We start from the raw sequence: 26,477 nt of genomic DNA, 5'->3' as shown, positions 1-26,477 counted from the left end.
CACAGACACTGAACTTCCTTCGGGTTTGAGCCCTGTTCATCTGAAAGTGCCAGGTGATCATCACCATGACTGACTTTGCCTCCATTGGGTTTGCACTTGTTGTAGCCTTGGGTGGGATCCTGGGCTATGTAAGGAAAGGTGAGTCAGGATATATCTCCTTAATACTATTCCCAGTATAACGTTACAATCTCACACAGGTTGTAGAAGTGCCCGAGCTGATTGCCATGACTGACTTCATCTCCATCGGATACGCCCTGGCTGTTGCGGCTGGTGGGATCTCGGGATATGTAAGGGCAGGTAAGTGGGGAAGGGTAGATCAAGTGCATGACAATAGTATATATATGTATAGGAAATTAGATTTAAAAAATGCATGCATTAGGTAAATATCATACCTACAATCTCTTTCTCTAACCGGTTTATAGTCTGCAGTATTAAGCAAAATAATAACAAATTAAACAATCACTGTAAGTCAATGAAATCAATTGGTTGATATGTCAGACTTATCAGTGCATATTGATATGAATAGATAAAACAACCATTTTCATGGTACAAAGTACCCAGTATTTTATTATTGTTACCCACACACTTCTCTTCTCCCCTGTTTGTTGTCTAGGCAGTGTCATGTCCCTGGGAGCAGGCCTGGTGTTTGGGGGACTGATGGGTGTGGGAGCCTACCAGACATCTGTCAACCCCAACAATTACCTGCTTTCCCTGGGTATGTTACTATAGACACACAGTTGCACTAATCTATACAGATATACAAGTACTGTAACACATGCACACACCATATTTGGAGGAGACTTCAAAATAAAAAGAATGTAGTCTGTAATATGGTGTCATCATGATCTGATTGGTCAGTGTATCTATTTTAGTAACCATATTTATTGCAACCATATGACATTACATCCTTCCCAAAGTGTTGATACATTTGTACTTTGTTTGTATAAGTTAGTCATTTTTCATCTTCAACAAAATGAGTGTGTAAATAATGTTACTTTTCCCATCCCTCAGGAACCTCTGGAGTGCTGACTGCAGTGATGGGCTCGAGGTTCATCAACTCGGGGAAGTTCATGCCTGCAGGCCTGGTGGCTGGGCTGAGTCTGCTGATGGTGGCCAGGTTCGGGTACAGGGCCATCTCCAACTGAGTTGGGACTACTGCAACCAGAGCTTAGCTCTGTCGGGAACTTGGGATCCATTCCTAATCTATCCATCTTTAGTTACTACTTTTTACCATTTAGCCTTTGTGTAGATATGCTCAAGATTTTAAGATGCACCAGTAAGCACACAAGAGCACTGGATAATGAAGATATTTGTTGGATGTAGACAGTCAGCAATAGGTGATAGATGATGCATATCTAAGAGCTAATGAAGTATTTGTCAAACATTAAACATAATTTCTATCATCAAAGTTATATTAATCCACTGTCAAAATTGTGCTAAACTCACAATATAGGGTGTAGAGCAGAAAGATATTGCTTGGAACAGAGTGTGTAGCGTAGGCTGTCTGTGCCTACTGACTTTCATATTTCATAACTGTGATAAGACTGCAACTGTGCTGTGATGCAAAGATGTTTATATATTTGGAATTCCACCAGGGAAATATGACAGTTGAAAAGGTGATGAATAAAGTCACTGCTTCATTGCTGGCATAGAACTAGTGTGTATTCATTCAATCTCGAGTCATGACTTCTATCAAATAACGTGTTGGTAGAATTTCAATTCTTAACCAGGATGGTACCCAGCCTAAAAAAATTGAGAATTTTCAAGTAGGATAATCCCATAGAAAACACTTTTAAGGCAGAAATGACTGGTGCAGGCAGAAAGACACAAACCTTGAGTATACAATTATGAAGGAAATCTAAGTTCTAAAATTTTTCTTATCATCCACAGTGCAAAGTGTTCTAAATCCGCTTAACGTTTAACGTTATATGATGCCAAACAGGGTTAAGTGGGCACATCACATTCAGAGCAGAAGAATACCCAGAAGTAAGGATTTATTTATTTGAAGTAAGGACTCAGGCCAAAATCAATCTTCACCAAGAAACTACTACTTCTTACACTTTTCAGACATTATTATCTGATATCATTTCACAGTAGATTATGAGAAATGTGAACTCAAACTTGAACCCTCCAAACCCTTTCGTCACTTTTTTACCGCTGGCTACCGGTACCACAGACCCCAGTCGTGGAAGAACTAGGGTTTTTACCGTTTAATTGGTCAGAATTATTCTCTGGCAATTTGATTGCCTTATGCATGTAACGTTACCTGTCCAATATATACTGTAGGAAGAGCAAATGTGCTCACTGCATTCTGATGTATACCGCTAGGCGGCGCACCAACTAATTGTGACAGGTCAAAGTTAGCAATCACGTGATTGGCTCCACCAATAGCAAAGAAGTTCAGATTGCCGCCATCTTTGGTCGGGAAGTACTGCTAGACGAGGGAAAAAATTTGAAATCCTTCAAGAAATTGCAAACTTTTCGCACCGTTTCGAGAGTTATCTGTCGGCCCGAGAGCTGACGGCACTTGCCAGGAACAGAATGGCGGCCTCCGGTGCTGGGAAGGCGCGTAGCCGGCGGTCACACGCGCCGAAACCGTACGCTAGATCCGGCGGGAGAAAGGTAAGCATGGGCCATGGGGAGGGCGCCGACACAGGCATGTGCAGTATGGGATGATAAAAATCTCACAGGTACTGTAGGAAATTGAAAGAGTCAAGGTAAATGGGGCGTCTTGGGCCTGGCGGGGTTTTTACACGCACGCAGAAAGTCCCTAATTCGGCGGCGAAATATGACAGTGACAGGTAAGTTTTCTGTCAAAAAAGACATTTTTGTGACTTTGGAGTTGGACGTCACAAATTTTTCGTTATGTATGCAACAAAATGCCTGTAACTACGTAGGAACTTGTGTAACGAAACAAAATGTGATGAGACGTTATAGAAAGGGTAGAACTCCAATAAACTGACCTTCAGTGATAACATCTCAATTATAGTCAAACTTGTAAAGTTTGCTTTGCACAGTGCTATAATTTTTCATTTGGACCATTCCATTGACAATTTGTTATGAGGTAAAACAATTTTGGAAACTTGTTTTAATATTATGCAGATGAAGGTTGTTTTAATACCATCATACAGTGTAGCCTACTTCACTACAAAGGTACATGATATTGATAACCACATAAAGATAGAATAGATACGTGTAGTAAAAATGGCTGTAAGTACATTAAGGCTCGCTTTTGGGTGTTGTCCAAATCTTGTGCATGGATGAGTAACACATGACTGATTCTGGTTTTATGGTAATTTCTCCCTGTAGTCCATCCTAAGCAGTGTGACAGAGTACCTGACGCCTTCGTGGCTAAAAGGCATGTGGGGTCAAGATGAGAGTGGTGTGCAACCGACCACAGAGAGGTCTGCACGCACAGGGAAACCTGCACATGTTCCTGTGGTGCACATACGTGAAGATCAAAATGGGCTGGAAGAGGAGGAGGAGGAAGAGACAGCAGCACCTCCACTTCACGTCACTAAAAACAGATTAACCCATCAACAGAGTTCATCAGTACAGGGTACGAGATCCAGCTTTACCCTTTGGTCTGGTAACTTGTCCCTGTCCATACACATCAATTCCTTCAGGGAACATACACGTGTACATGTCTTGGCTGTTGAAGAAAAACTTCAAGTGTTTGCATGTTTCCATCCTGAATTAGAGTTTCCTGCTGAGTGTGGTAACTTGTACCTGTCCATTTACATCACTTTCTTTAGGGGACATACACATGTAACGTTAGATGTCTTGTGGCTGTTGGAAAAAAAATCATTTTGTATGTTTTGCATGTATCCATCCTGAATTTCATTAGAGTTTCATTAGAAGTTAGAACAACCCGTGTCTTTGTACAGGTTCTGAGGACTCTCGTCCCGGGCCGGGCTACTTCAGTCAGATCCCACTGACACGGGGATCCATCCATGCTCAAAGGACACAACAATCTCTATCAGCTACTTCATCCTACACCACAACATACACACGGGAAGCACCGTCTAACTCAGCCTTACCATGTAAGGGTCATTTCAAACAAATAAGGCCTGTTGGCAATTTCTGTCTTTTTTGTGCAAGCTGCGTACATGTTTTTTATAGTTATAGTAAGGCCATTCAATCTTTAAAAAATGCCTTGATTTTTTCAGCTGCTGAGGAAGACAAGTTCTCAGAAGACTCAGCATCCACCAGCATCAGTTTCTCCAACGTCCCACAAGTCGACCAGAGTGAGAGAAGGAGTGAGGCAACGACAGATGAGGGTGCTAAAGGTGTGTATTGGCTTTAATTCTATTAGTATTGGTTTTAGTTGTTTGTACTTTTTTTTTACTTTACATTACCATCCTAATATACATGTCTTCTTTGTTGATGTGAGTTTGTGCCACCCTGTTTCAGACTTTGCCAGGCCCAAATCCCTGTGGTCAGAAGAACGTGAGACCAGAATGGCCCTGCCCCAACCACCTGCACGATCGGCCAGAAAACCAACGTTTAACTACTCTGTCTTCGGCTCCCCGGCATTGGTGAGGATCCCATGGCATTTTACAGTATCATTTTTAAAGAGAACGTAGTAAACAAAAAATCTTTCCTCCTTTAAATGAGAAGTCCCTCCTGTCAGGACTTGGTCTACTAATAATTTGTCAATGAAGTATTGGGGAAAGGTGTATTCAAGTTCATTGTAAAAAAAATCATGAAAAAATACACAGTGATGAACAGATTTGAATTTCTTCAGAATGACTCGTCCTCTCTGTTTGGGAGCCCCATCACTGAGTCTCCATTTTACGAGGGAAGGACGACCTACGGAGGAGCATCTGCACAGAAACAGGGACAGAAACGTGGCAGGACTGTCTCACCTCTGCAGGTAAGACAGAATTTTTCTAAAAAGGCAATTATGAGAGAAGCTCTAGCTTCTTTTGTTTTTCTCTTAGATAAGTAGACAGTATCACTGTTTTTTAATGTTATTGAGGAAGTTCAGAAGAGCATGTGTTAATTTGTCAAATTGTTCAGGTGCAGGTGCAGGTCCGGACCTGTACCTAAACCTCTGTATTTGTACCTGTACCTTGATGTTACCTTTAGGTATGCAGCCCTAGTGATGAAGTGAGGCCTCACAAACTTTATCTATGCCATGTGACATTGCAATCCACTTGGCCATTTTTAGAAAATTTAAGGTGCAAGCTGAATATTCAGCAGGAAGATGGTTTCAAATCTAAAAATCTAAATACATTCATGATTGAAAAAAGCAGAAGAACTGAAGTGTAAAGTGACAAATTGAATTGTGTTGCCTCAGCAGGTCCCACCCCACACCATGAGACAGCAGGTCCGCCCCAAGCCTGTCCACAGCAGCCGCGGGTCCGGGGTCATGTCTGTCACTGCACAGAGGATTCTCCACACCCTGGAGAGGATGTCTACACCTGTGTCTGATGCCAAGAGGATCCCTTCCCTCACACTGCCCTCTGACGAGTCCCCTCTGGGCTTTACAGTAAGCAGATTTCTTTTTACGGGCTTTACAAGTTCATAGACTTCTTCTGCTAGCAAAGATTGATTAATTGGCATTGGTATTCTGACATGATCTTTCTCAATTTCAGCCAGGGGGCAACTGTTGTCTTAAAGATTTTTTAGATTTTTGGTTGTGCAGTTGCTTCAAGAGGACACAATGTCTACAACAGTTCATTGTAGTACACAAATACTTACCTTTACTTGCCCTGTGCCCTCCCAGCCTTCCTCTAAAAAGCGCAGAGTTATGGGTGGAAGCTTCCTGGACCCGGGTGCCTCCAGGTTGGAGGGGCGGCTGGCAGGACAGCCCCCGGTACAGAGACTGAACCTGTCCACACCTGCCTCCATTGCTACCAACAGGGCACAGACACATTCTACTTACAGGCCCAGAAAGTCTGTAGTGCCAGCTAAAGAGGTAGGCTAACATTACATTTTACCAATAAGTCTGTATGTTGATGGTTACATTAGTCATACTTGTTACTCTAAATTATTCTCTTGTACATTTTATCTTAATTTGATAGCCCACTGGGGCAATGAAGTATAAAGAAAAGCACTTGACTTGATTCCATTTGGTTGCTGCTTCCAAAGTTAAAGCTGTCCTGCGTCTGTCGCACTTGTAGGAAATTTTGGTTCCTGACAGTGAACCTACAAAGTCTGAATCCCAAAACACTGAGCCATCTCCAGTCAAAGCAATCAGCCAGCCAGCGAGTAAGCCAGCTGAGGCTCGGCTAGCACCTGCCAACAAGCCTAGCAGCCAGGCTGCTGCCACATGGACTCCACCTGCCCAGCTGCCCCAGGGCAGTGGGGGTAAGATGCGCAGGGAGAGATCATACGGCACGCAACGGGCACACGCAGTGCAGGACGAGGAAGAGGTTAGTCTTTTCTTCAAGCACATGTTCCTGATGAAATTATTAAGGACATGGTGGAAATTATACCCTTAGGTGTTAAAATGTATCAAATTACAGATTTTGATCTACCAATTTTTTCCTTCTTTTTCAATAGCAAAAAAAGACAGTTCCTCATACCATGTAGATCACATACTTTTAAGATGATTTGAGGATATAACTTGTGGCATGACTTTAAGAAACCACTGCTATGCTTTTCCCCACACAAGGCTGAGGTGCCAGACCTCCCCCAGATCGCCCTCCCCCTGTCTGGAACCAGCCTGCCCAAGTTTGACTTCTCCCCGGCACCGTCAAAACCCGTAAGTGAGGCAAAGGTCAGCACCTCGAGCACCACCCCACAGGTGAGCAGTGTGACGTCATCACCCCAGTTCACCTTCGCATCTCCCATAGTCAGGTCCAGCCCAGAGGACAACACCTCAGCAATTAGCAATACTGAAACAGTGAGTAGCTTGTTGACTGTGTTTCTGACAGGAACTCGTTTCATGTTGTAAGAAAACTTGTAGATTGCATTAACCACGATTAACCAAGTGTAAGGAATGATTTTTTTTCAAGATAAGAAAAAAAATCTGTTGTTTCAGGGATTGAAAAAATCTGAGGGAAATTATGACAGTAACCTTGTAATGTGGCAATCAGACATAGAAGTACTTTCTGTAAGAAATGTGCTGAGTGTTGGTGGGAGGTTATCCTGTCTTTCTTCTTGATTTCCCTTGTGTTTAGTATTTTCCCGCTGTCTTCCTTACAGCCCAGCTTCCAGTTCAGCCAGCCTACATCCCCAGGAAAGTCCTTCTCCAGTCAGGGTTTCGGCACATCCTCAGCCATGTCTGCCCCAACAGGCGGTTCTACCTTCCTTACAACCGGTGCAGGGTCAAGCTTCCAGCCCAAACGGAAAGCAGCCGAGCCGGCAGTTACTACTGGCAGCCCCGCCCCTCCCCCAACTCTGAAGCAAGGCAGTGTCCTAGATGCCCTGAAGGCAGAGCCACTGCCACTGAAATCAGGCAGTGTGCTGGAGGCCCTGAAGGGAGGTCCACTAGTCAGTAAGCCAGAGGGGGCAAAAGAGAAACCTGTGGAAAAGAAAACAACTGGAGAGGTGGCTGCTAGTACAAAGGTGGTGGAAAATGATTCAAAATGTTAACTTGGTACTTTTTTGTGTATGCAATAAACAGCAGTTAACTTAAACAGATGAATTGGGCAATAAAAACTAATCTCAACGACTGCAGTACATCAGTAAGTGGTATAAGCTTTCAACTTAAATAACATGTCACTGTATATTTTGTAAACACAGATATGGGCCTTTCTGACCTATGTGAAGTGCATAGCTCATTATTATGTTAGTTTGTTGAATAGCCATATATATTTCCTGTGTACAACTTGATTTATATGCCCTTTACCTGTTCTTACAGCCTGCAGCAATGCCATCCCTGGCAGATCAGTTCAAGAAGCCATCAGGTGCCTGGGACTGTGACACCTGCATGGTGCAGAACACAGCTGCAGCCAGCAGGTGTGTCGCCTGTGACACCCCCAAGCCTGGCAGCCAGCCCAAACTCACAGTACCCACCACTGGTAAGTGCCTTTGGTTCTATGGTGTTGTTCTCGGTAATAATTCTAGGCCTTTTCCTTCAGTGTGATGTAAGTATTAGTAGGCAATGTTACTTTGTCTGAATAAAGTATTGTTTGCTTCAGGTGTGAAGCATGCAGTTTTAGTCAAGATTTCTTCATGAAGTCATACAATTTGGCTTCATATGATAGTAAGTAAATGGATATGCAGTGAGTTTTTCTCAACGTGTACATTGTTGTTGGGAAAGATGTCTTGAGCCCAACCCCTGGCTATTTCACACGAAGAAAAAATTCCCCTGTATCCAGTCCCTCCATTTTGACCAGGCCCAATATCTTCCTGCACAGGTCCATCTGCCTTCACTGCATCCAGTGCTTCAACAAAGTCTGATGGGAAGGATGGCTTATTTAGTTTTGGCAGTAATGCAGTCCCCAAAAGCAATGGTTTTAAACTTGGCACCACCACGGAGGGAAGCAGTACAAACAGTGGATTTAAGTTTGGATCTGCAGGTGCTGTGAACTCTGCCAGCTCTGGTTTCACATTCGGAAGTAGTAGTAGTTCTTCTGCTGCTGCTGATTCTAAACAGGACTCCAACAAATTGAAGAAAGGCACCACAGACTCTGTATCCACTAGTGCAAATACACAAGATGCTGGTAAATCTATATGGTCAACAGCAGCAGCAAGAAACAAGTGGACCTGTAATACGTGTCTCGTGGAAAACGAGAATGAGTTGACAAAATGTCCTGCATGTGAGACCCCTAAACCTGGCAGTGAGTCAAAACCAGCTGCATCTACACCTGCTGTCAACTTTGGGTCATCGAGTACGTTTAAATCGACTTCCGGTTCATCCGGGTTGTTGTTAGACAAGACTAAATGTGCAGCGTCTGAAACACCAAAGCCAGGTAGCCAAAACACATCTAGTTCAGGCGGTGCAACAAGTGGAAGCAGTGGTTTATCATCGGGTACGAACAGTTCAGGCTTTGCCGCCGCTCTGTCTGCACAGCAGTCCAAGTGGGAGTGTGAAACCTGTATGGTCCAGAATGACAAGGATGTGACAAAATGTGCCGCCTGTGAAACGCCGAAGCCAGGCAGTGCCCTGCCCTCTTCTGGATCAGGGGCATTCAAGTTTGGCTCCCAGTCAACATCCACAGGGGGAACAACCTCCTTCGGTGGCAGCACCGGAGGGTTCCAGTTTGGGGCACCAAAAGCTGCTGAAACATCAACAGATGCCAAACCCCAATTTGCAGGTACATGTACTGAGTTCTGTCCCACTTATTACCTTTGTTTATATTTGTCTGTTTATGTATCATAGTTCATTTTACATGACATCAGTTGCTATTACTCAAAGAACTTATCATGTATCCAGGGTTCAAGTTTGGCAGTGGAGGTACAGAAGCTGCCACAAGCACCACATCCAGCGGTGGCGTACAGTTTGGTGCAGGGACAACCTCTGCCCCCAGCGGTGGGTTCACGTTTGGTGCCGGGACTGCTGCCACCAGTACCGCTGCCAGTGGTGGCTTCACGTTTGGAGCAGCCAGCTCTTCCTCTGGAGCTGCCACCACGACGTCTAACACCACGTCATCAGCCAGCGGAGGTTTCGCATTCGGCACAGGGACAACATCGGGACCTGCTGCCCCGGGGGCCGCCGCCAGCGGGGGCTTCACGTTTGGGACGGGAAGTTCAGCCGCTGGTGCTGCTGCCTCTGCTGGGTTCACGTTTGGAGCGGGAACAGCAGCCCAACAGTCATCGACATCGTTTGGGACGACAACTGATGCAGGTAATAAAGCTTTCACATTAGTACAATGCACATGTATTATCATGGGTGTTTACTCATGAAGGTACTTTTTGTATCTTTTTATGTGTGTATGACACTGATTTTAAAACTGTGTCATGTTTAGTAGGATACAATCATATCACCAAATTTGTACTTGTGAGATCTTTAGTTAGTAAGTTAGACCCAAGCAACAGCTGTTATCTAAACCAATAGCCATTTTATTTCAGCTCCCAAGATGACAAGCATAGCTGATTTGGCCAAGGCAGGTCAGTTGAGTGTACCCAAGCCTTCATCCAGTCAGCCCTCAGCAAAAAGGAGCCTAGAATCATCAGGTATGTGTTTACCTGACTAGTAACCTCAGTCATCGCTGTGTCTTTCAGTTCAAATTTGCATGAAATAGTCTTTCAATTGTTGACATTTATGTCCTGTTTCCAGATAAATGGAGACACAACTTAAAATAAAACTGTTGACACTTCCACAGACACCAGCTCTCAGGCCAAGGTGAACCTATCTTCTGCTTTTGGCTCCGGCACCCCGTTTGGTTCAGCCAGTCCCAGCCCAGCGCCAAGCTTCAGATCCACCACGAGCACAAACCCACCAGTGTTTGGGACTGGTGCAGCATCGGCTGCCCCCAGCACTGGACTCACCTTTGGCACGCCGGCAGCAGCACCCTCAGCCACAGGCAGTGCAGCGGCGACAACGTCAGGCTTCGCGTTTGGCACGGGCTCGTCACTGTCCAGTACAGCTGCAAGTACGGCTCCGGCACCCTTCAGCTTTGGTGCGGGGGCGCCACCTGCCACAACTACAGCCGGCACTGCAAGTGCTCCCTTTGTGTTCGGGGCAGGAGCATCGTCAACACCAGGGTGAGTTTTTTCACTTGATTTTAAATGATTTATTGATGTATCTGACAAAAAGAGAAATACTGGTACAAACTGTAGTTTTCATTGGTTCTCCTTGTTTTTTAAAAGGAAAAAAGTTGTTTCCACCCAATACTGTCCTTGTCAAGGTACAACAGTGTCTTTACCAAGTACATGTACCACGAAAAGTTTGTGAAGAAAGTGTTGGCTGTGCCAGTGTGTCTAGTTTGCATGACCTTGATTCTTTTTTGTCACCTTGACAGTGGCTCTACCGGCGGGTTCAGCTTCAGTGCAGGCCAGACAGCGCCCCCTGCTACAACAGCTGCCCCTAGTTTTGGTACTGCAGCCTTTGGAGCAACCCCTGCCCCGGCAGCAAGCACGCCCTTCGCACCGGCCACCACCTCTTCTGTCTCTGGTGGGGCCACTCCGTTTGGAGGGGCCACTGGTTTCGGTGTGCAGACCACCTCAGCTGGCAGCGGTGGCCCAGTGTTTGGTGCGACGGCTGCACAGCCAGCCCCAACTGCTGGTGAGTCCATGTCAGTCTTATCTACTGATTGTCCTGTCTTCCCACAAGACTCTTTATCAGTTTATGTACATGTATATGTATGTCACTGTAGGGTAGCAGAACGTACTGCACCTGTGCAAAACCCATAGCACTTCGGCAGAACGTCTCATAACATCTCATGTCTTATTGGCGTGTATAAGTTAACATCCTGTCTGTAGTTTCCAAATGTTATGTCATAAAAGATATCCTCTGCAACAAGCAAAATTTTAATGCAACGGTGACCAAAAATCCAACATGAAATGGGGTTTTGAGCTGCCGACGTGCTCTGTAGGGTTGCCTTGGTACTGACAAATGACTAACAACTAAATTCAACTTAACTCAAATCGTATCATATCACACATGTTGCAGGTTTTAACTTCAGTGCGCCCAGCCAGCCGTCGTTCCAGTTTGGCGCAGGCTCGCAGCAGCAGGCCCCTGCAGTGTTTAACTTCGGTGCTGCAGCCCCTGCAGGAGGCGCGCCAGGCGGCGGGTTCAACTTCACCGCAGGGGCGGGAGCACCAGCTCCACAGCCAGCTGCTCCAGGTCCTTTCAACTTCAGGTAAGTGCAAGCCTGGTGGTCCTCAGCAAATAGTGCTTTTTCTCTTCCCTCAATGCAGAGTGCTTTGTAGTAGTCGGAAACAAAATGGCTATGTCAGATGGAGCAGATATTCTCTAGTTCTGAACAGATTTTCCCAGTTATCTCCTTCCTGTCATTATGACCTGGATTTGAGTGACAGAAAGAACTCTGAGGAACTCCAGCATGTGATATATTAGGTATTAAGCTATCACATCACAACCTTAAGCATGTACCTCAAGTCACTTTGACCTAGCATTCTATAGAAACTATGGGTGTAAGGCTTCTGTTTGAGAAACATTGAACACTGATGAGCTTTCATGATGTTCGAAACATTTTCCTGGCTGACAAAAATGATTTTGCTTTTCCCACAGTGCCGGGGCACAGCCAGGCGGCAATCCTTTCAGTATCCAGAGTACCGGTACTCCCAGTGCCTCCCCTGGCGGCAGACGCATCATCAAGAGAGCCCAACGCAGAAAGAAGCCTTAGCGATCCTTTAACAGTAGTGTCTGATGAACTTCTATCTTCACAGTTACATCTATACGGAACTCATTCAGTTCTGATAAAGCTTAACTCTTCAATAGGTAGATTTAGTAAGATTTGCTTTAATAAAAATGAACTTACTGTTGCAGGAGCAGCAAAAATTTTACTCTACCAAACCTTAGTGAAAGCAAAAGTATACTGTATATGTTAACAAAGAAATTGCTGCTCTCTCTGCCAAATTACAAGAGGGACACTTTGGATATCCCAGTGCAATTTTGCTGCTTCAATTTGGTTCATTGTACATTTGATGATGCCAGAAGTGCCATGAATTGGATGGATGAACAATACAAAACAAATGATTGGCATACCAAAAACTGTTTTCTAACTTTGGATATTTACCTGAATGCTATACTGGAGTCACTTCCAAACATGACTGTGCATCGGTGGTTTGTTGTCACTTCTAACATATTATATGTGTGCTAAGTCATACACAATGTCTAATGTTGAATGTTTAAGCACTCACTCACACCACCATAACTCTAAAAGTACCTTATACATGTACTAGTAGTAGTACTCTAACAAACCACGGATGCCTTTCTGACATTGTCTAAAATGCAGTTGGCACTTAAAACTAGATGTATCAGTAAGTCTAGCTGGCTTTGTAATACACCGAATCACCACTGACTAGTTTTATTATCATGTATTATATTATATACTTCATCAGCTGTACATGTACACTGGTCAACGTAAAATCTGACAGGGTGGCCAGGGACCACAGAGTAAACATAAAGTGGAATATATGAGTGATGCAGTGACAAGTTAGGTTTCTCTGTGTGCACCCTCTGGCAGTGTTGACGTTGATAGGTGTACAGAATGGTTGCATTCTGCTGTCAGTGGTTACCTATCAAACATCCCAGTGGAGGGATGCCTCGTATCCAAAATGTTATTAAAGAAAAAGACTTGTCACTGGCAAATAGGGACTGATTTATTGGCATAGAAACATGCAGATTTGTTTGTTTAAAACCATCAGGTGTCCCTGGTATGTTTGAATAGGTGGCAGTGCTTTCTTTCTGTGCTTGTATTCAGTGTGTAGCACCCCTCTCAACAATTGACTCTTCTATTACTGTCATACAGTCTGAAAACTTTTGATATTTACCTGATCTGTAAGTAAACATGACTTGAGACAATTGTTTGATCCCACTAAAGCTGTTACGGTCAAATTTTGGCCAGTTAGCTGTAAATGATAGGAAAGTAACAGTAATTGTGTTAGTGGGATATTGCATTGCTTGACTGTAAAATATGTACAATACACATGCAGACTTGTTCTGAGGGTAAAGAAAAGAATTCTGAAATTTCCAAAAGTAACTATTTTTGTACAAAGATGTGAAAATTTTGACGTTTGGATGCCCGTTTGAGAAACTGTATGAGTGAATTCTTGGAGTGAACCTATGATTGGTATGAAACATTTGTGTGAGTGAGTCAACTCAGGTGAAGTTATCTATTAGATAATCAGTGTGGAAAATGGAATTTTTCACACAACTCAGAACAGGACTGCACCAGGTGCTACAGTGGCAATTCGCTTTTCTTATATCTGTAGTGTTCTGTAGGTACATATACTAGTAGGTAGGGTGGACACAGGTAAACACAAGTAAGTGGACATGAAATCTGTATAGAGCATGCAGGGTTGATTTTTGGAAGCTTCACAAAGTTGAATATTAAATTTTATGAAGCATATCTTCTGGGCTTGCAACTTTCAGGCCCATCTATAGATGGCAGACCTACATATAGTCTCTAAGTCTAACAGTCTGCCTTCTCACTGCTTAGGTAACCATTGTTTACTGGGTTAGGCAGCAGGGAGGAGGTTAAATGTTCTTTTAAGTGTTAACGTTCTTTTAAATAATAGTCCAGCAGATATCACACTTCTCTAATCAATGGTTTAAGTTCTATACATAGAAACTGGTGAAAATCACTAACAAAACCTTTTGTACGTCCTTATATGAAACCACACAATATTATGATGGAGTCTTGATTGTTATGAATATGTTAGACCTATATTATTATTGTGTAAAGTTATGTATGCTCGTGACGGATCTGATAATCAGTTTCTCCACAGTGTACAGATTTTATGTCTGACAAATATGTGACGGCCATAGTGTATACTGTAATGTAGTGTGGAAGAATAACCAAGCTAACAGTCAACTGATGTATCATATCATAAGTGTGCAGCATTATCAGTTTGAATGCTGATTGCAAACCATTGTAAATTTGAAAGTCTACTCAGTCAGATGACTGTCAGCTGGGTTATTATCAAATAAAGAGAATCTTGTACTTAAAATATTGGGTTTGCACTTATGTCAGAATGTAGTCAATAAATTCTGTGATCCACTCAAATCTGACTCTTTTTTTTTATGAAGCAGTCTTGGTATCTATTGTGGTACTAGTTTTAATTTAGGGGGGATTTTTCAGCATCAATAAAATGTCCTAGCAGTCGATGAAAACAAATACATTGTACATATTGTATCAGTAAGAATTTTACCATGAATACACAAATTCTTGAAGAAAGGAATAGCTACAACAGTTTATTTTAAATCAAGCTGTTTGGTATTCTGTTACCGAACATAGAATTGTTGGATACAAAATGTTTCTGATGAGATTTAATAAGCCCAACATCTGTTGTGTGATCTCCAAGCTGTCTGACCATACTATGATAAAGTTTCATTAAGGGTGGGTAACAAAATGTTCAGCTGGAAGAACAAAGTTCAGGTCACACTGTCTTAAATCTTTGGTTTCTTCTTGCGGCTGTTGTTCACTGCAAGAGTGGCTGCTACAGCATCTGGGTGAGAAATAAACATGTTTAGCAAATGTACTTTGAAACAGTATAAAAATAGACAATACAAGCTAACCTACACATATACAAGTTGAGATACGTACTGGGAAGCCTGGGCAGGTTGGGCTGACCATACTGGATGGGGTACAGCCCTGAGAAGCCTTTAGGGAAGATTGGGGCCTTCAGCATCTTACTCAGGCTCTCTGTTGTGTAGGAGAAAAACAAACAAATTATGTTGGGAACAAGATCAATATTACTAAAACCATTCTTTGGTGACATAACTTCTGCATTGTTACATTGTATCATGTACAACAGAATAATTCCTTCACTCAGCAATGGAAATAATTATTCCTTCACTCAGTAATGGGAAGCTAGCACCACCTAACATCTTCCTGGCTTGATATATGGACATCAATAGAAGTATTGTATTCTAAATCAAAGTTTAGATCTAAGTGCTTACTTTTCATGTCCTTGAGCTCACTAAGGACCTTATCCTGCTCCTGTGTGTCTCCAAGGTCATGTAGTACCTCATCTTCATCCAGTTCTATGTCCATCTCCTTGGCCTGGAACAATAAAGAGGGAAGTCAATGCTAGTAAAAATTTACTAACCTGATCAATCATCATCTTGACAGTAAAACTGCACTCAAGTGACTTCTATGTGCAGGTCAGAAACTTGCTATATTAAAGGTCACTTGAGAACCCAACCTGCTGTAAGAACCAATCATTGTGATGTTTCTTCTTCATGTAGCGATGTTCTCCCACGTCGATCCTGCGAGCGGCGGCAACCCTGGCCTTCACGGCGGCCAGGTACAGGGGCTCTGTGGGGAACACAGGCAAGTCCTCATCTGGAACACAACAGGAAACAGTCATCAGCTTGGGCAGACTCATATAACATACATGTAGTTATATCTTCTCAATAAAGGCCTAAAGGCTATAATTCTTCATCTGTGAGAGTTACAAAAGACCATAATGGCACACCCTAATAAATTGTCACTAAAAGCAGTTCTCTCTTACAACTTGGATTGCTTGGAGTACTTTGATCGATACTCAACTTGTCCTCATTTGATCAAAATTGTCACCAATCTTACCAATCAATTGCCAAAACAGCTGACAAATTCCCTAAAGCAGACTTCACTACAAAAGGTACAAGTTTTCAGAGACAGCCTGACCTTTGCCCAGAGTCTTACAGATCCTCCTGTAGTACTGGGCATCCTCTGGACCAGTCAGGAGCAGCGTCAGCCCTTCTTTCTGGGCACGAGCAGTGCGCCCGCTGCGGTGTACATAAGTCTGTACAGGAGGGAGAAACAAATACTCTTGTCTCTTGACGCTTTAAGATTCCTATACTTTCAGCATATCAAGACAGATCACCCCACAACTGATTTCTGTTAGTCAGTGTTCCAATTGCAACTTTACAAAACAGTCAATGACAAATGATTTTTAACTCAAAAGTGCGTTAAAGGGGATTGTTTCTTTTGGTAAAACTATGTTACAATGTGGTAGCTGATTTACATTTTGCCCAACTCTGGCCCTGCGACTAGCTGCTACATGTACAATGTAAGAGACAAGTGTGTTTTAGAGGAATCAGTACGAGTTTAGGATATGTGCGAGACTACCTCTGAGGTGCGGGGAACCTGGTAGTGAATGACGTGCTGCACGTCAGGGATGTCCAACCCTCGAGCTGCCACGTCTGTCGCCAGAAGCAGACCATTCTCATTGGCCGAGAACCTGTAACATCAAGCAGCTCTGTCAATCTTTGGTACAGTGGGTGCCTATAAGTACATTACAAAATGCAACAGGATTACTGCATTTTCAAACTCAGTTCTACTTTACTGGACGATTGTCATCTTTACTGCAGTAGACTCAAGATCGTGGCAACTTCAGAATGGTAACACTAATTATGACATTTCAAGAAGCACCTGTTATTTCACCCTTTATTTTCTCTGGAAGAGCTTAGATAGCTCAATTATACAGAACTTGATATTCTTGTCTTCTGTATCTGTACCTATATAGCTGGTATAACCACCTTTCGGCGTAACACACCAACTCCAGTCTTAATCAATTTGCCAAGCACCTTGTTCACCAAAAAAACAAAAACGCTTACCTCTCCAGATTTTTCAGCCTCTGTTTCTGGTGCATGTTAGCATGGAGAGGTAGGGGGCTCTTCTGCAGTAGGCCCAGGAGAGACGTCAACCTGCGGATACAGTCAATGCTGTTGGCAAAGACTAGCGTCCTACCAGGGTACTGCAGCAGGAAGTAGTACAGATAGATGTCCTGGAAAAACAAAGTGAAGACTTACATCAACATCAACAGTTTTTAAATGTTGTAACTAAACAATTGTAGTATTACGAGCAGTACATGTACTTTGTAATTATTTCAAGTTTTGTCAACTGAACAAATCAAAATTATGTGCAATATTATATGTCAGTGTGAAAAACTGTAAATTGACTGTAATTCAGTGACTGCAAAAAGTTGTCCACTGTGAAAGTTCAATAAAGACATCTTGAATCTTGGAATCTAACCTGTAATCTAATAATACTACGCCAAACCTGATGATTTTCTTGGTTCAGACATTTTATAGTAAAAATTCAGAAAAAAATGTGAAAACAAAGGTCTGAGAACCATGTCTGCATGACAGTGAACAGGTGATAGTAAAAAAGTTTGCTGAAAAGCTTGCTGTACCTTCTCCTCTGTAGCACAGGTTATCCTGGCTTCAGTCAGTGTGTCCACAGTCCCCTGCTGCCTGCTCAGATCCACCACTAAAGGTTTACTTCTGATGCCTACTCTGTCCATCAGCTGACCTGCAACAGTACAGGCATCATGTAGTGTTTGAATAGGCAGCACTTTTTCTAATCACGTCTTCAACCTTCCTATACTTGATCTGAATATACCACATCCATTTTGAGTATCCAAGCACCTCTGTCAATGAAGGATTAAATTCACTACATTTGAAGTACATGTATATACATATTATCATATACATACATACACAGTCCTGACTGTTAAAGAGAACTAGATTCCTTTTACTCCTACTAAGAAGGAAACACTTGTTTTCAACATGCATCAGTCTACCAACTTTTTTAAGACCCTATTCCAGTCTTGAACAGATACTAGTCTAAAAAAAACACCTAGTCCCAGTCATCCTTACCAAGCTTCTTGTCTTTGTCCATCTTGAATTTTCTCTTCATTATCTTCCTCTGTGGCCCAGAATGCACCATGGTCAGTGTGGCAGAGAACACGAAAGTCTGCCTTCTGCGGTTCCGACCTTCCCTGCACGAAACATAGGGGAAGATGTTACAAGTTCTGCCATGGTATCTTTCCATGACAAAGGAGCAGAATTTTCCCTCGTTTACAATAATGCAGTGATTACCATTCTACAAACAATACTCAGCAGTTATTGTTGAAGAATAATGGTGGGGTCGTGTGGCGTAAAAGCATTTGGCTCAGAACCAAGAGGTTCAAATACTGCCAAGTCACTCCAACTTTGTACCCTTGGGAAAGGCACTTAATACGACTTTCCTCAATTTGCTCAGGTGAAAATGAGTATGCCAGAAAAATTGTTATCATGATTGTGGGCATTGAAGAAAAACCAAACCAAGAACACTTAGGAAGAGTTTATGTTCCCACCCATTAATCTTGTCCAGCAGGTTTCCCAGCTCAGCAAAGTGCCCCTTCTCCACCATCCTGTCTGCCTCATCAATCACCAGACACTGGAGCTGGTTCACGTCACTCAGGTGAGGATGGCCCTGAAACACGTCTATTTATTTAGTTCATTTTAAAACGGCTGGGTAGCCCATTCAGCTATGAAGCTGCTTTCCAATGGAGCCCAGCGTACAGGACAGGACATGATTACATTTAGTCAGACATCAAAAGGTGGACAACAGTCAAATAAAATCTGATGCGTCAAACAAAATCATATCCTTAAATCAAAGTCGTGATAACGTTCCAATGTCAAAACCATTAAGTCAGTAAATTGGGCTGGAGGTGTGACAGAGTGTAAAAATTCAGGAGAAAGGTTTCAATTTTCCTTCCAACACAAAATTTTCAACCAACATATTCACAGACCTTGGATTCTGTCAAAATTGAGCAGAGAAAAGTCCATCTTGCATCCTACCTGTTCCACCATCTCCCAAAGTCTACCTGGGGTTGCTACAATGATCTCAGGCTGTCTGTCCAACACTCTCTTCTGCTTCTGCGGTGCCATGCCTCCAACTAGTACAGCCACCTGTTATAAAACCACACATTATTGATATTAACATGTAAAGTCACGGGTAGAGTCAGGAGAGAGAATTTGAAAGTGTAACTCATTCATATGTGTAACAGACCTGTAATCTATAATAAAGCACCACAATTTGATGAAGGTACAGTATATAAAACTCCTGTGTGGAATAGAAAGTTTAAGGTCAAATATAAACCTACAATTCAATAATTTCTGTCAATATTCAATCCATTATAGGTACAATGCCATGAACCTTATTTACCTTGACGTTGGTGTACTTGGCGGCAGCCTTGATGTGATTGGCCACCTGCACGGCCAGTTCCCTGGTGGGGGTGAGTACTAGGGCCAACAGGGGGGAGACGACCTTCAGGGGGGTGGGGACTGACTGGGGGGGAGTCTGTTGCAGGGCCTCTAACTCTGGTGGCAGTGTGATGTCATCTTCCACGTGGACACACCCCAAACCTGCACTCTGTAGGAGAAAAGAGTGGGAACACCTGTCTTGTTAGTTCATCATTTATTTTGTTACTAAGTCACAAACTTACAACATGAAAAGTTTTTCATTGAACATTGAGCATTTTGGACATAGTAAATGAAAAGCAGTATCTAACCCTGACAGGTGCAGTGTTGGTACCTAATTTGTTACTGAAAATAAAAGGAAAGTTAACTCACATCTAAGACTAGCTCTTCTTCCTCTTCCTCCTCAACATTGTGATCTTCTTCCTCAACTCCCTCCATCTCCTGGTCATCATCATCATCAGATGTGTTCTCTGGTACTTGCCCATCCTCTGCTTGACAGTTTCTCTCCTTCCATTCCAGGATCCTGTGTAAGATGGGGATCCCAAAAGCCAGGGTTTTGCCACTTCCCTAAAGCAGGACAACAGAAAACAATGTAAGTCATACATATAACTATTTCATAAATAACATGCTAATACATATCACCATATAAACTTTCATAACACTAGCCTTAGTCTTCTAAGTATGTGAAGACAATGGCCTTGACTACCATGTGCTGATAGTTTAGGCCTTGCCAACAGCTGTTTACCTGGGTAGGATAATACTCACTGTTTCTGCAGCTCCCACCACGTCCTTGTGAGCCTGTATGGCCTGTGGGATGGTCTGGACCTGGATGGGTGTCGGCTGTGTGAAGCCCTGATCTGCCAAGCCTCTCAACACCACATCAGGGACATACAGTGGGGTCCAGGAGGACATGTCTACACACAAACAGTAAGAAGAACAAAATTCTTAAACCTTTAAAATATTATTAGGCATAGAAAAAATCACAAAATGTATGAGGCAAAAATTGGTATATCACACACCCTGGCTGATCCCACTTTGTTGAAATATTAAATTTGAACAATTCCCAATTTCTCCATGCAAAAAAACTTAAGAGCATGTGTATACAACATTTCACAAAACAAACATGCTGGTTTGCAGTCGTACACTTACCTGCAGTTATGCTTTTCTTGGCTACTGACTGAAGCTTACAACTGTTTTCTTTTGCAAGTGGTGCTGTCTTCCTTTCTTGCTTCTTCCTTTCCCTCTGTTCCTCTCTCTTTCTTTTGAGCATCACCAGTCTCTGTTTCCTTCTTTCATTTCTCCTTTCCTTCCGTGACTTTCCTGATTTCTTTGTCACACCTTCTGAGGCAGCATCAGCATCCGTTCCAGTTTGATCAACACTCTCACTTTTACTTTCATCCTTCTCCTGTGAAGACAGCTCAGAGACTTCAGCCCTTTGCTTCTTCTTTAAAGGTTCGGTGACCTCTTCATTGATGTCATTATCGTCATTTGGCCCATCCTTCAATTGGTTCCTGTTTATCTTCATCACTTGTCCCTCCTCTTCTCCTTGAGCTTTCCTTTTCAGTTTCTTCATTGTATTTTGCGTCTTGGATTTGGTACTCTCTTCTTCTGTACCCTGAACTTTTGTCTCCATTTTGAATATGGTTTCATCTTCCTCTATGTTTGCATCATCATGGTCTTTGGCCTGCTTTTGAGTTTTCTTCTTTTGTTTCTTTGTACTTTTTTGCTGTTTTTGTTTTCCCTCGCTGCAGAGCTCATATTCTGTCAGTTCTTCCAGGCCCACAAACCCAGAGAAGTCCTCCGATGAGAAAAGTGACTGGTCAACCTTGACAGGCTTCCATGAGCCATGCTCCAGGATGGCTGTTCCTTTGGTCCTACGAGGAACTGGATAGTCTGCTTGCACATTGCTGAACAAATCCTACAAAATACACAACAACGATGCCTTAATGGTTTCAGATATCTTGTTCTGAAACGGCCCAGCACTCTGACAAATTTCGAGTGCATTTAAAAGCTGGAAACACAGATATCAGCAATGTTTGTTTACATCATGGTATTTTGAGGTGGTGCCACAAACTGAGTGCACCTTGTGTGAGCATTTTTAATGTCAACAATAAATGTCAGCCATGTAAAATGATTACATAAATATGTTTAAAAATGGAAGTAAATTATAATTAAAATATTCAATTTGTGGTGCAAAAATGTTGTTTTTTTTTGTTATATGTAAATTGTAATGGCCTTTTAAATCTAGAATCTGTTTTGTGGTTGACAGCGTACCTAGACAGTGAAATTTTATGACTGAGGTACAAAACACTGTCGGCCTTCTGCACATTTGCTTCTACGGACAAAATAAAATCTACGACCACGCGCACACATGTGGAATTTGCCCCCCTCCCCCTTTGGGTGCGTGTATCTAAGATTAGCCAGCTCATGGTTAGCCCTCCTGACAACGGAATGTTACCAATAGTTACGGGTAAAGTTCTTCTAAGACAAAGAAAACCTTTGCAGCGACAACTACGAACCTTCATGCTTACAGACTTCGATTTCTTCCCCTTTCGCCTGCCTCCGCTACTTTTTTCGCCGGGCGCAGCCATCTTAAATATGGAACAAACCACTGTGGCACCGGCGATTCAGTTGTACAGAATAAAATAGTTTGTTCAAAGAACATAATGGCTCAATCAACAACATTTTTAGACTTAATACTATCAGTATGGACAGCAATATCTATAACTTTGCCTGTATTTTGCCGGTATTAAGTGAATTGATTTTTATCAAAGAAAAACACGCCCTTCCACAGAAATGAACTCGGCCATTATCATGATAACAGTGATCTGGCGCGAAAAACGCGGAAGCAGCCGGGCACAGCGATCGCGAGAAAAGAGGCTTTCCTTGGAAGAAGGTACGAAGCAGACGTTCATCTGCAGAAGATTCTTGCTCCTTTGATAAGGATAGACGTAAAGCAGTGAAGACCCACCAGATCATTTATCAGATAGACCTTTGTAGTAAACGTAACGTTAGATAGCCTGGATTATGATCTGGTTGGAAACTGCAGACTTGCCCCCCTCCCAATCCATAAACAGCTGTTTGTAATTAGACAGAGGCTACTGACAGGCTACTGTCAATACATATACAGGGTGTCAATAAGATTTTTTTTTCTGCTTTCCTGTTTTGTGAACTGGTCAATGAATTTGATTGTGTCAGATCCAGTAGAATTTAATTTAATATGAGAATGAATTTTAGTCATAACGTTATAACTTTATATATGTCACTGTAGCCAAATTTCTGACCTTATCAAAATTATAAATTGTGTATTTTTCCCTCAGTCCCATTCAGCTGTTACCATGGCAACTGCTATGACCGACGCCCACCGCATGTTCCTCCAGTCCATCATGACCCATGGGGCACTGAAGGCACGCGAGGTCAAGGCCCTGTACAAGAAGTGTTGTGAGACCTTCAACAGTGAGTTGAATCATAACTAGTGATACTGTAGAGAACAAGCAGGCACATAAGATGGTGGCAAGAGATGGAGACCTACACCAGCATTGTCGTGGCCTCGATAGAATCTATATTTCTTACATGCTCGCCTCTCTACCTCTAACTTTCTGTCTTTCTTCAAATTCCATCTGGTCTGTCATCCTACTCTCATCTGTCTTTCATTTTATCTATTAAAGGTACAATTTTTTATTAGAAATCTAAGATAGCACTCAGTGGTTAACATGAAGCAAAACATACTATATTACAATACCTGACTATTTCTACTGTTTGTTTCTTCCAGTTTCCATTTGAAACTTAAATGACAAGGCTTGCCCATAGTTGATCATACTGTTATACCATTATTGTTCTTTTGTAGGACCAGTGGAACATGAGAATTTGGGAAAGTTTGTCAACGAAATCAACCACCATGTAGGACCCTTCTCCATGATGATACAGAAGGGGGTGTCAGAAGAGGATGGGGTGCAGTATTATGCACTGGTAAGTTCTGCTGAAAAGTGGTGTCGTAAGTCTCAAAATATAGCCAACATTTGAATGCCATGAATGATAAAGTACCAGGTCCATCGCATGTTTCATTGTATCACTGTAAATGAGACCATCAAGTTGCATCCTCTGGCCTAATGATATGGGTACTAGTATTCAACCCAGAGTTATAATTAAATGATGCTACCATTACTATTCTTGAAGTGGTCTGTATTACTGTCCAAGCAGAGGTTGATGGGGGAAAAAATTGTTACCTTTTTATATATGGCCCATTTTTTGTGTCGAATTGGACCCTCTCTGACCAATGGATACTGCCTGGCCAATTCAATACTGTCTTTTTGGCACCCTAGGATCTGCTTGGAGATTAGTCTTCAGGTCATGTTTTATGTGGTGACAGTGGAGTGAAAAAAGATTGTGTCCCTGCCAGGTGAACATGATGGAGAGTGACATCACCCATCTGGCCTCAGACTACACGGAGACAGAGCTGGAGTTCTTTAAGAAGGTTCTGGATCTGATCGTGGACTCTGACACGGGCGTGGCGTCTTCCACGGACGTCCTGAACCTGACAGACCTGCTGCACGAGGAGCAGAACAGGAAGATGAGGAAGAAGGAGGCGGAGGATGTCATAAGGAGGATGGTACGAGACAGGTGGCTCAACGAGGTCAGTTCCACGTGCATGTACATGTACAAAATGTACCACATGTAGTAAGTGCCATGGCAAGGATCTCCATACACAATGTCCTTATCTCAGCACCACCCTGTTGCTTTTCAAAATTAGGGATTTTATCCCACATATTTCCCTGATAAATTTGCTCGTCATTCCCCTTTTCTTCGGCTGAGCAGTGAGTGTGGATCTATCGCGTGGATTGGGCCGCTATTCATTCTATTGTCTGCACAATCTTGCGAATTGAAAACATTGTCATTGGTAGAAAATCAGACGCCCTGCTGGCATTTCACACCACAATTTTCATGTAAACAACTCCAACTGTCGCTGTTTTGTCATGTGCATGCAGCATCAGGTGCTTCGCACCCTTCCTCACCACATTCTACATTTCTGGGGAGACCCCTGCATGGCATGAAGCTTGGTCTGTGGTCATGTTTCATATGATTAAAAGTTAAATGCGACACGTGTCAGAAAAATAAGATTTTTTTCACCATGTTCAGCACCAGGGCGAGATCTCCCTGAGTGTGCGTGGCATCCTGGAGCTAAAGCCTTACCTGATGGAGCACTACAAGGACGACATCAGGCAGTGTTGTCTGTGTGACCAGATAGCTCTCAAGGTGGGTTGCTGATGTCGTCATGATTTGTCTTCTTTTCTTTCATTTTGAGGCAGCTGCCTTCAACTAATGGAAGATTCTGCTGGCTTTTTTGTGGCTAATACGTGACAGGGTTCGCCAGGCCTCCATCCAGGAAAGTCGTGTTAAGTGCCTTTCCCAAGGGCACAAGATCAGTTTTTCCAAGTTTTTCTATTACACGTATTATATTAGAAAGTTTATGTTGTCCACAAAAGTACTAGAGCAGAGTAGCATAATCGTTGTTTGCTGGTGTTACCACATTACAGTATGTGTATGTATATATGTTTGAATGACAGTTGGTTTGTATGAGTATATAAACTTTGCAACTCTACTCAGTCCCTATCTTGCTTGTCAAAAACATCATCACCACTTTCCATTGCGCTTGCCAGGGCCAACTCTGCCAGTCCGACAGCTGTGAGGCCAAAATGCACTACTTCTGTGCGAACCGGTACTTCCGAGACAAGGACCAGCCCAGCTGCCCCCGCTGTAAGGCTGACTGGGACCATATGGTCATTCAAGGTACAACAGAATTAACATAGGAATGTTTCTATTTCTTAAGTTCAGTTTTTTTCCTAGTTTTAAAAGTCATTTGACACATTTCAATTCAATTCTGTCTACTCTCCAGTGTCACTGACAAAAGGTAGTGGATGCTACCTGAAACATCTGACCTTTTCCAAAATCATATCTAGTTGCTTAACTGTTTTTTGGTGTATCATATTACCTGGATGTCTAACCTTCACCACTCATGTAGGCTATCTCTGGGTATGAACAGTAATGTAAACTTGTAGGCTGTTTTGTAGTTGCAGTGAAAATGAAGATTTACTTAATTACCTAAACGAAGCACTGTCGTTAATTGTTTTCATGTATTTTCCTTTCATAGATATTTACCTCCCTTTCCCAGGTGCAAATGGCCATTCTCAGACTGAGCAGACACCAGCCTCACAGAGTCATGGACGGAGGCGTAAGGTCCCGTCACACCATGTCTGATCCGGTCAAGGTTCTACTTTGCACATTCCGGTATCTAACAACATTACAACATTGAAAACAGCCATTCATGCAGAAGCTACTAGTAGATGGAAGTGACTGTTGGGTTGGTACAGTTTACTCATGTACCATGCTGTGAACACTGATGATGTGTCAGATCTTCTAACATTCCAGCATTAAGATGGTTTATGTCTGTCACAAGGCTCTTGGAGAAGGCCATTGTTTTTGATAAGGTAGTTTGTAAATGACATTTGTAGTGTGATGGATGGTTATTTGTTTTAATGTTGTTAAAGTGAACAAATGTTGCAATATTCAGTCGCAAGAAAAGTCGCATGGAAGAAAACCATCCATGTTTGTGCAAGAGGCAATAAAAGCAAAGATAAAACACAACATTTACCAGCACACATTGATTTCTTAAGGCTGATTTGAGTCCATGTAAAATATGTTAGCATCACCTACATGTAGAGCCTGTAGTGCCAAGCCAAATAGGCAGGGGGTGTTTGTTGCTGTAGCTTGCATGCATACACTAAGCTAACCACTAAACTTACCAATCTATTACTATTTATTTCATTCATACCAGTTTTATATGGAGAAGATGCAGTAGTGCCCTCCACATAATATTTCCTACCCATGTTGGTTCTTTATGTTCTATATATCTGTTCCTTTTATGTTTTTTGTTTTTTTTTGC

The 26,477-nt window shown here is 42.6% G+C and overlaps 4 protein-coding genes across 9 annotated transcripts; 3 read left to right on the top strand and 1 right to left on the bottom strand.

Moving 5' to 3' along the window:
* Positions 1-5: 5 nt before the first annotated feature.
* On the top strand, positions 6-1,652 carry LOC109481006 (transmembrane protein 14C-like). 2 transcript variants are annotated; one of them, XM_019783485.1, is made up of 3 exons: positions 6-138; positions 614-715; positions 1,012-1,652. In XM_019783485.1, exons 1-3 carry the CDS (start codon positions 66-68, stop codon positions 1,143-1,145), a joined length of 309 nt encoding a protein of 102 aa, XP_019639044.1. In that variant the 5' UTR covers positions 6-65; the 3' UTR covers positions 1,146-1,652. The 2 variants fall into 2 exon arrangements, with proteins under 2 accessions (XP_019639044.1, XP_019639043.1); XM_019783484.1 differs by lacking the exon at positions 6-138 and adding an exon at positions 169-297.
* Positions 1,653-2,272: 620 nt separating this feature from the next.
* On the top strand, positions 2,273-13,562 carry LOC109480931 (nuclear pore complex protein Nup153-like). 4 transcript variants are annotated; one of them, XM_019783325.1, is made up of 19 exons: positions 2,274-2,622; positions 3,310-3,559; positions 3,888-4,043; positions 4,170-4,289; positions 4,414-4,538; positions 4,748-4,876; positions 5,303-5,494; positions 5,732-5,923; positions 6,129-6,380; positions 6,623-6,754; positions 7,156-7,518; positions 7,814-7,973; positions 8,313-9,212; positions 9,332-9,742; positions 9,967-10,071; positions 10,221-10,602; positions 10,860-11,122; positions 11,510-11,699; positions 12,089-13,562. In XM_019783325.1, the coding sequence occupies exons 1-19, from the start codon at positions 2,542-2,544 to the stop codon at positions 12,201-12,203; spliced, it is 4,518 nt and encodes a 1,505-aa protein (XP_019638884.1). In that variant the 5' UTR covers positions 2,274-2,541; the 3' UTR covers positions 12,204-13,562. The 4 variants fall into 4 exon arrangements, with proteins under 4 accessions (XP_019638885.1, XP_019638884.1, XP_019638883.1 ...); XM_019783324.1 differs by having other exon boundaries at positions 2,276-2,622; positions 5,306-5,494; positions 6,623-6,853; XM_019783323.1 differs by having other exon boundaries at positions 2,276-2,622; positions 6,623-6,853.
* Positions 10,336-26,459, top strand: LOC109480986 (non-structural maintenance of chromosomes element 1 homolog). Of its 2 annotated transcripts, none has more exons than XM_019783456.1 (7): positions 10,336-10,341; positions 22,858-22,993; positions 23,385-23,506; positions 23,937-24,170; positions 24,674-24,790; positions 25,195-25,324; positions 25,707-26,459. In XM_019783456.1, exons 2-7 carry the CDS (start codon positions 22,876-22,878, stop codon positions 25,790-25,792), a joined length of 807 nt encoding a protein of 268 aa, XP_019639015.1. In that variant the 5' UTR covers positions 10,336-10,341; positions 22,858-22,875; the 3' UTR covers positions 25,793-26,459. The 2 variants fall into 2 exon arrangements, with proteins under 2 accessions (XP_019639015.1, XP_019639013.1); XM_019783454.1 differs by lacking the exon at positions 10,336-10,341 and adding an exon at positions 22,339-22,433.
* Positions 13,190-22,146, bottom strand: LOC109481012 (ATP-dependent RNA helicase DDX24-like). The gene is made up of 16 exons (XM_019783490.1): positions 22,057-22,146; positions 20,687-21,455; positions 20,303-20,451; positions 19,910-20,104; positions 19,503-19,709; positions 19,136-19,246; positions 18,649-18,767; positions 18,170-18,291; positions 17,704-17,822; positions 17,126-17,295; positions 16,638-16,749; positions 16,194-16,311; positions 15,730-15,869; positions 15,485-15,587; positions 15,129-15,227; positions 13,190-15,030 (listed from the first exon to the last, which is right to left on the bottom strand). The coding sequence occupies exons 1-16, from the start codon at positions 22,126-22,128 to the stop codon at positions 14,972-14,974; spliced, it is 2,664 nt and encodes an 887-aa protein (XP_019639049.1). The 5' UTR covers positions 22,129-22,146; the 3' UTR covers positions 13,190-14,971.
* Positions 26,460-26,477: the final 18 nt, after the last annotated feature.

The sequence above is a fragment of the Branchiostoma belcheri genome, unplaced genomic scaffold, assembly GCF_001625305.1.
Source record: "Branchiostoma belcheri isolate BF01 breed outbred unplaced genomic scaffold, Haploidv18h27 scaffold53, whole genome shotgun sequence".
NCBI classification, from domain to species: domain Eukaryota; kingdom Metazoa; phylum Chordata; class Leptocardii; order Amphioxiformes; family Branchiostomatidae; genus Branchiostoma; species Branchiostoma belcheri.
Note: the sequence above shows the minus strand (reverse complement) of the source record. Positions and strands in the feature narration are given on the sequence as shown.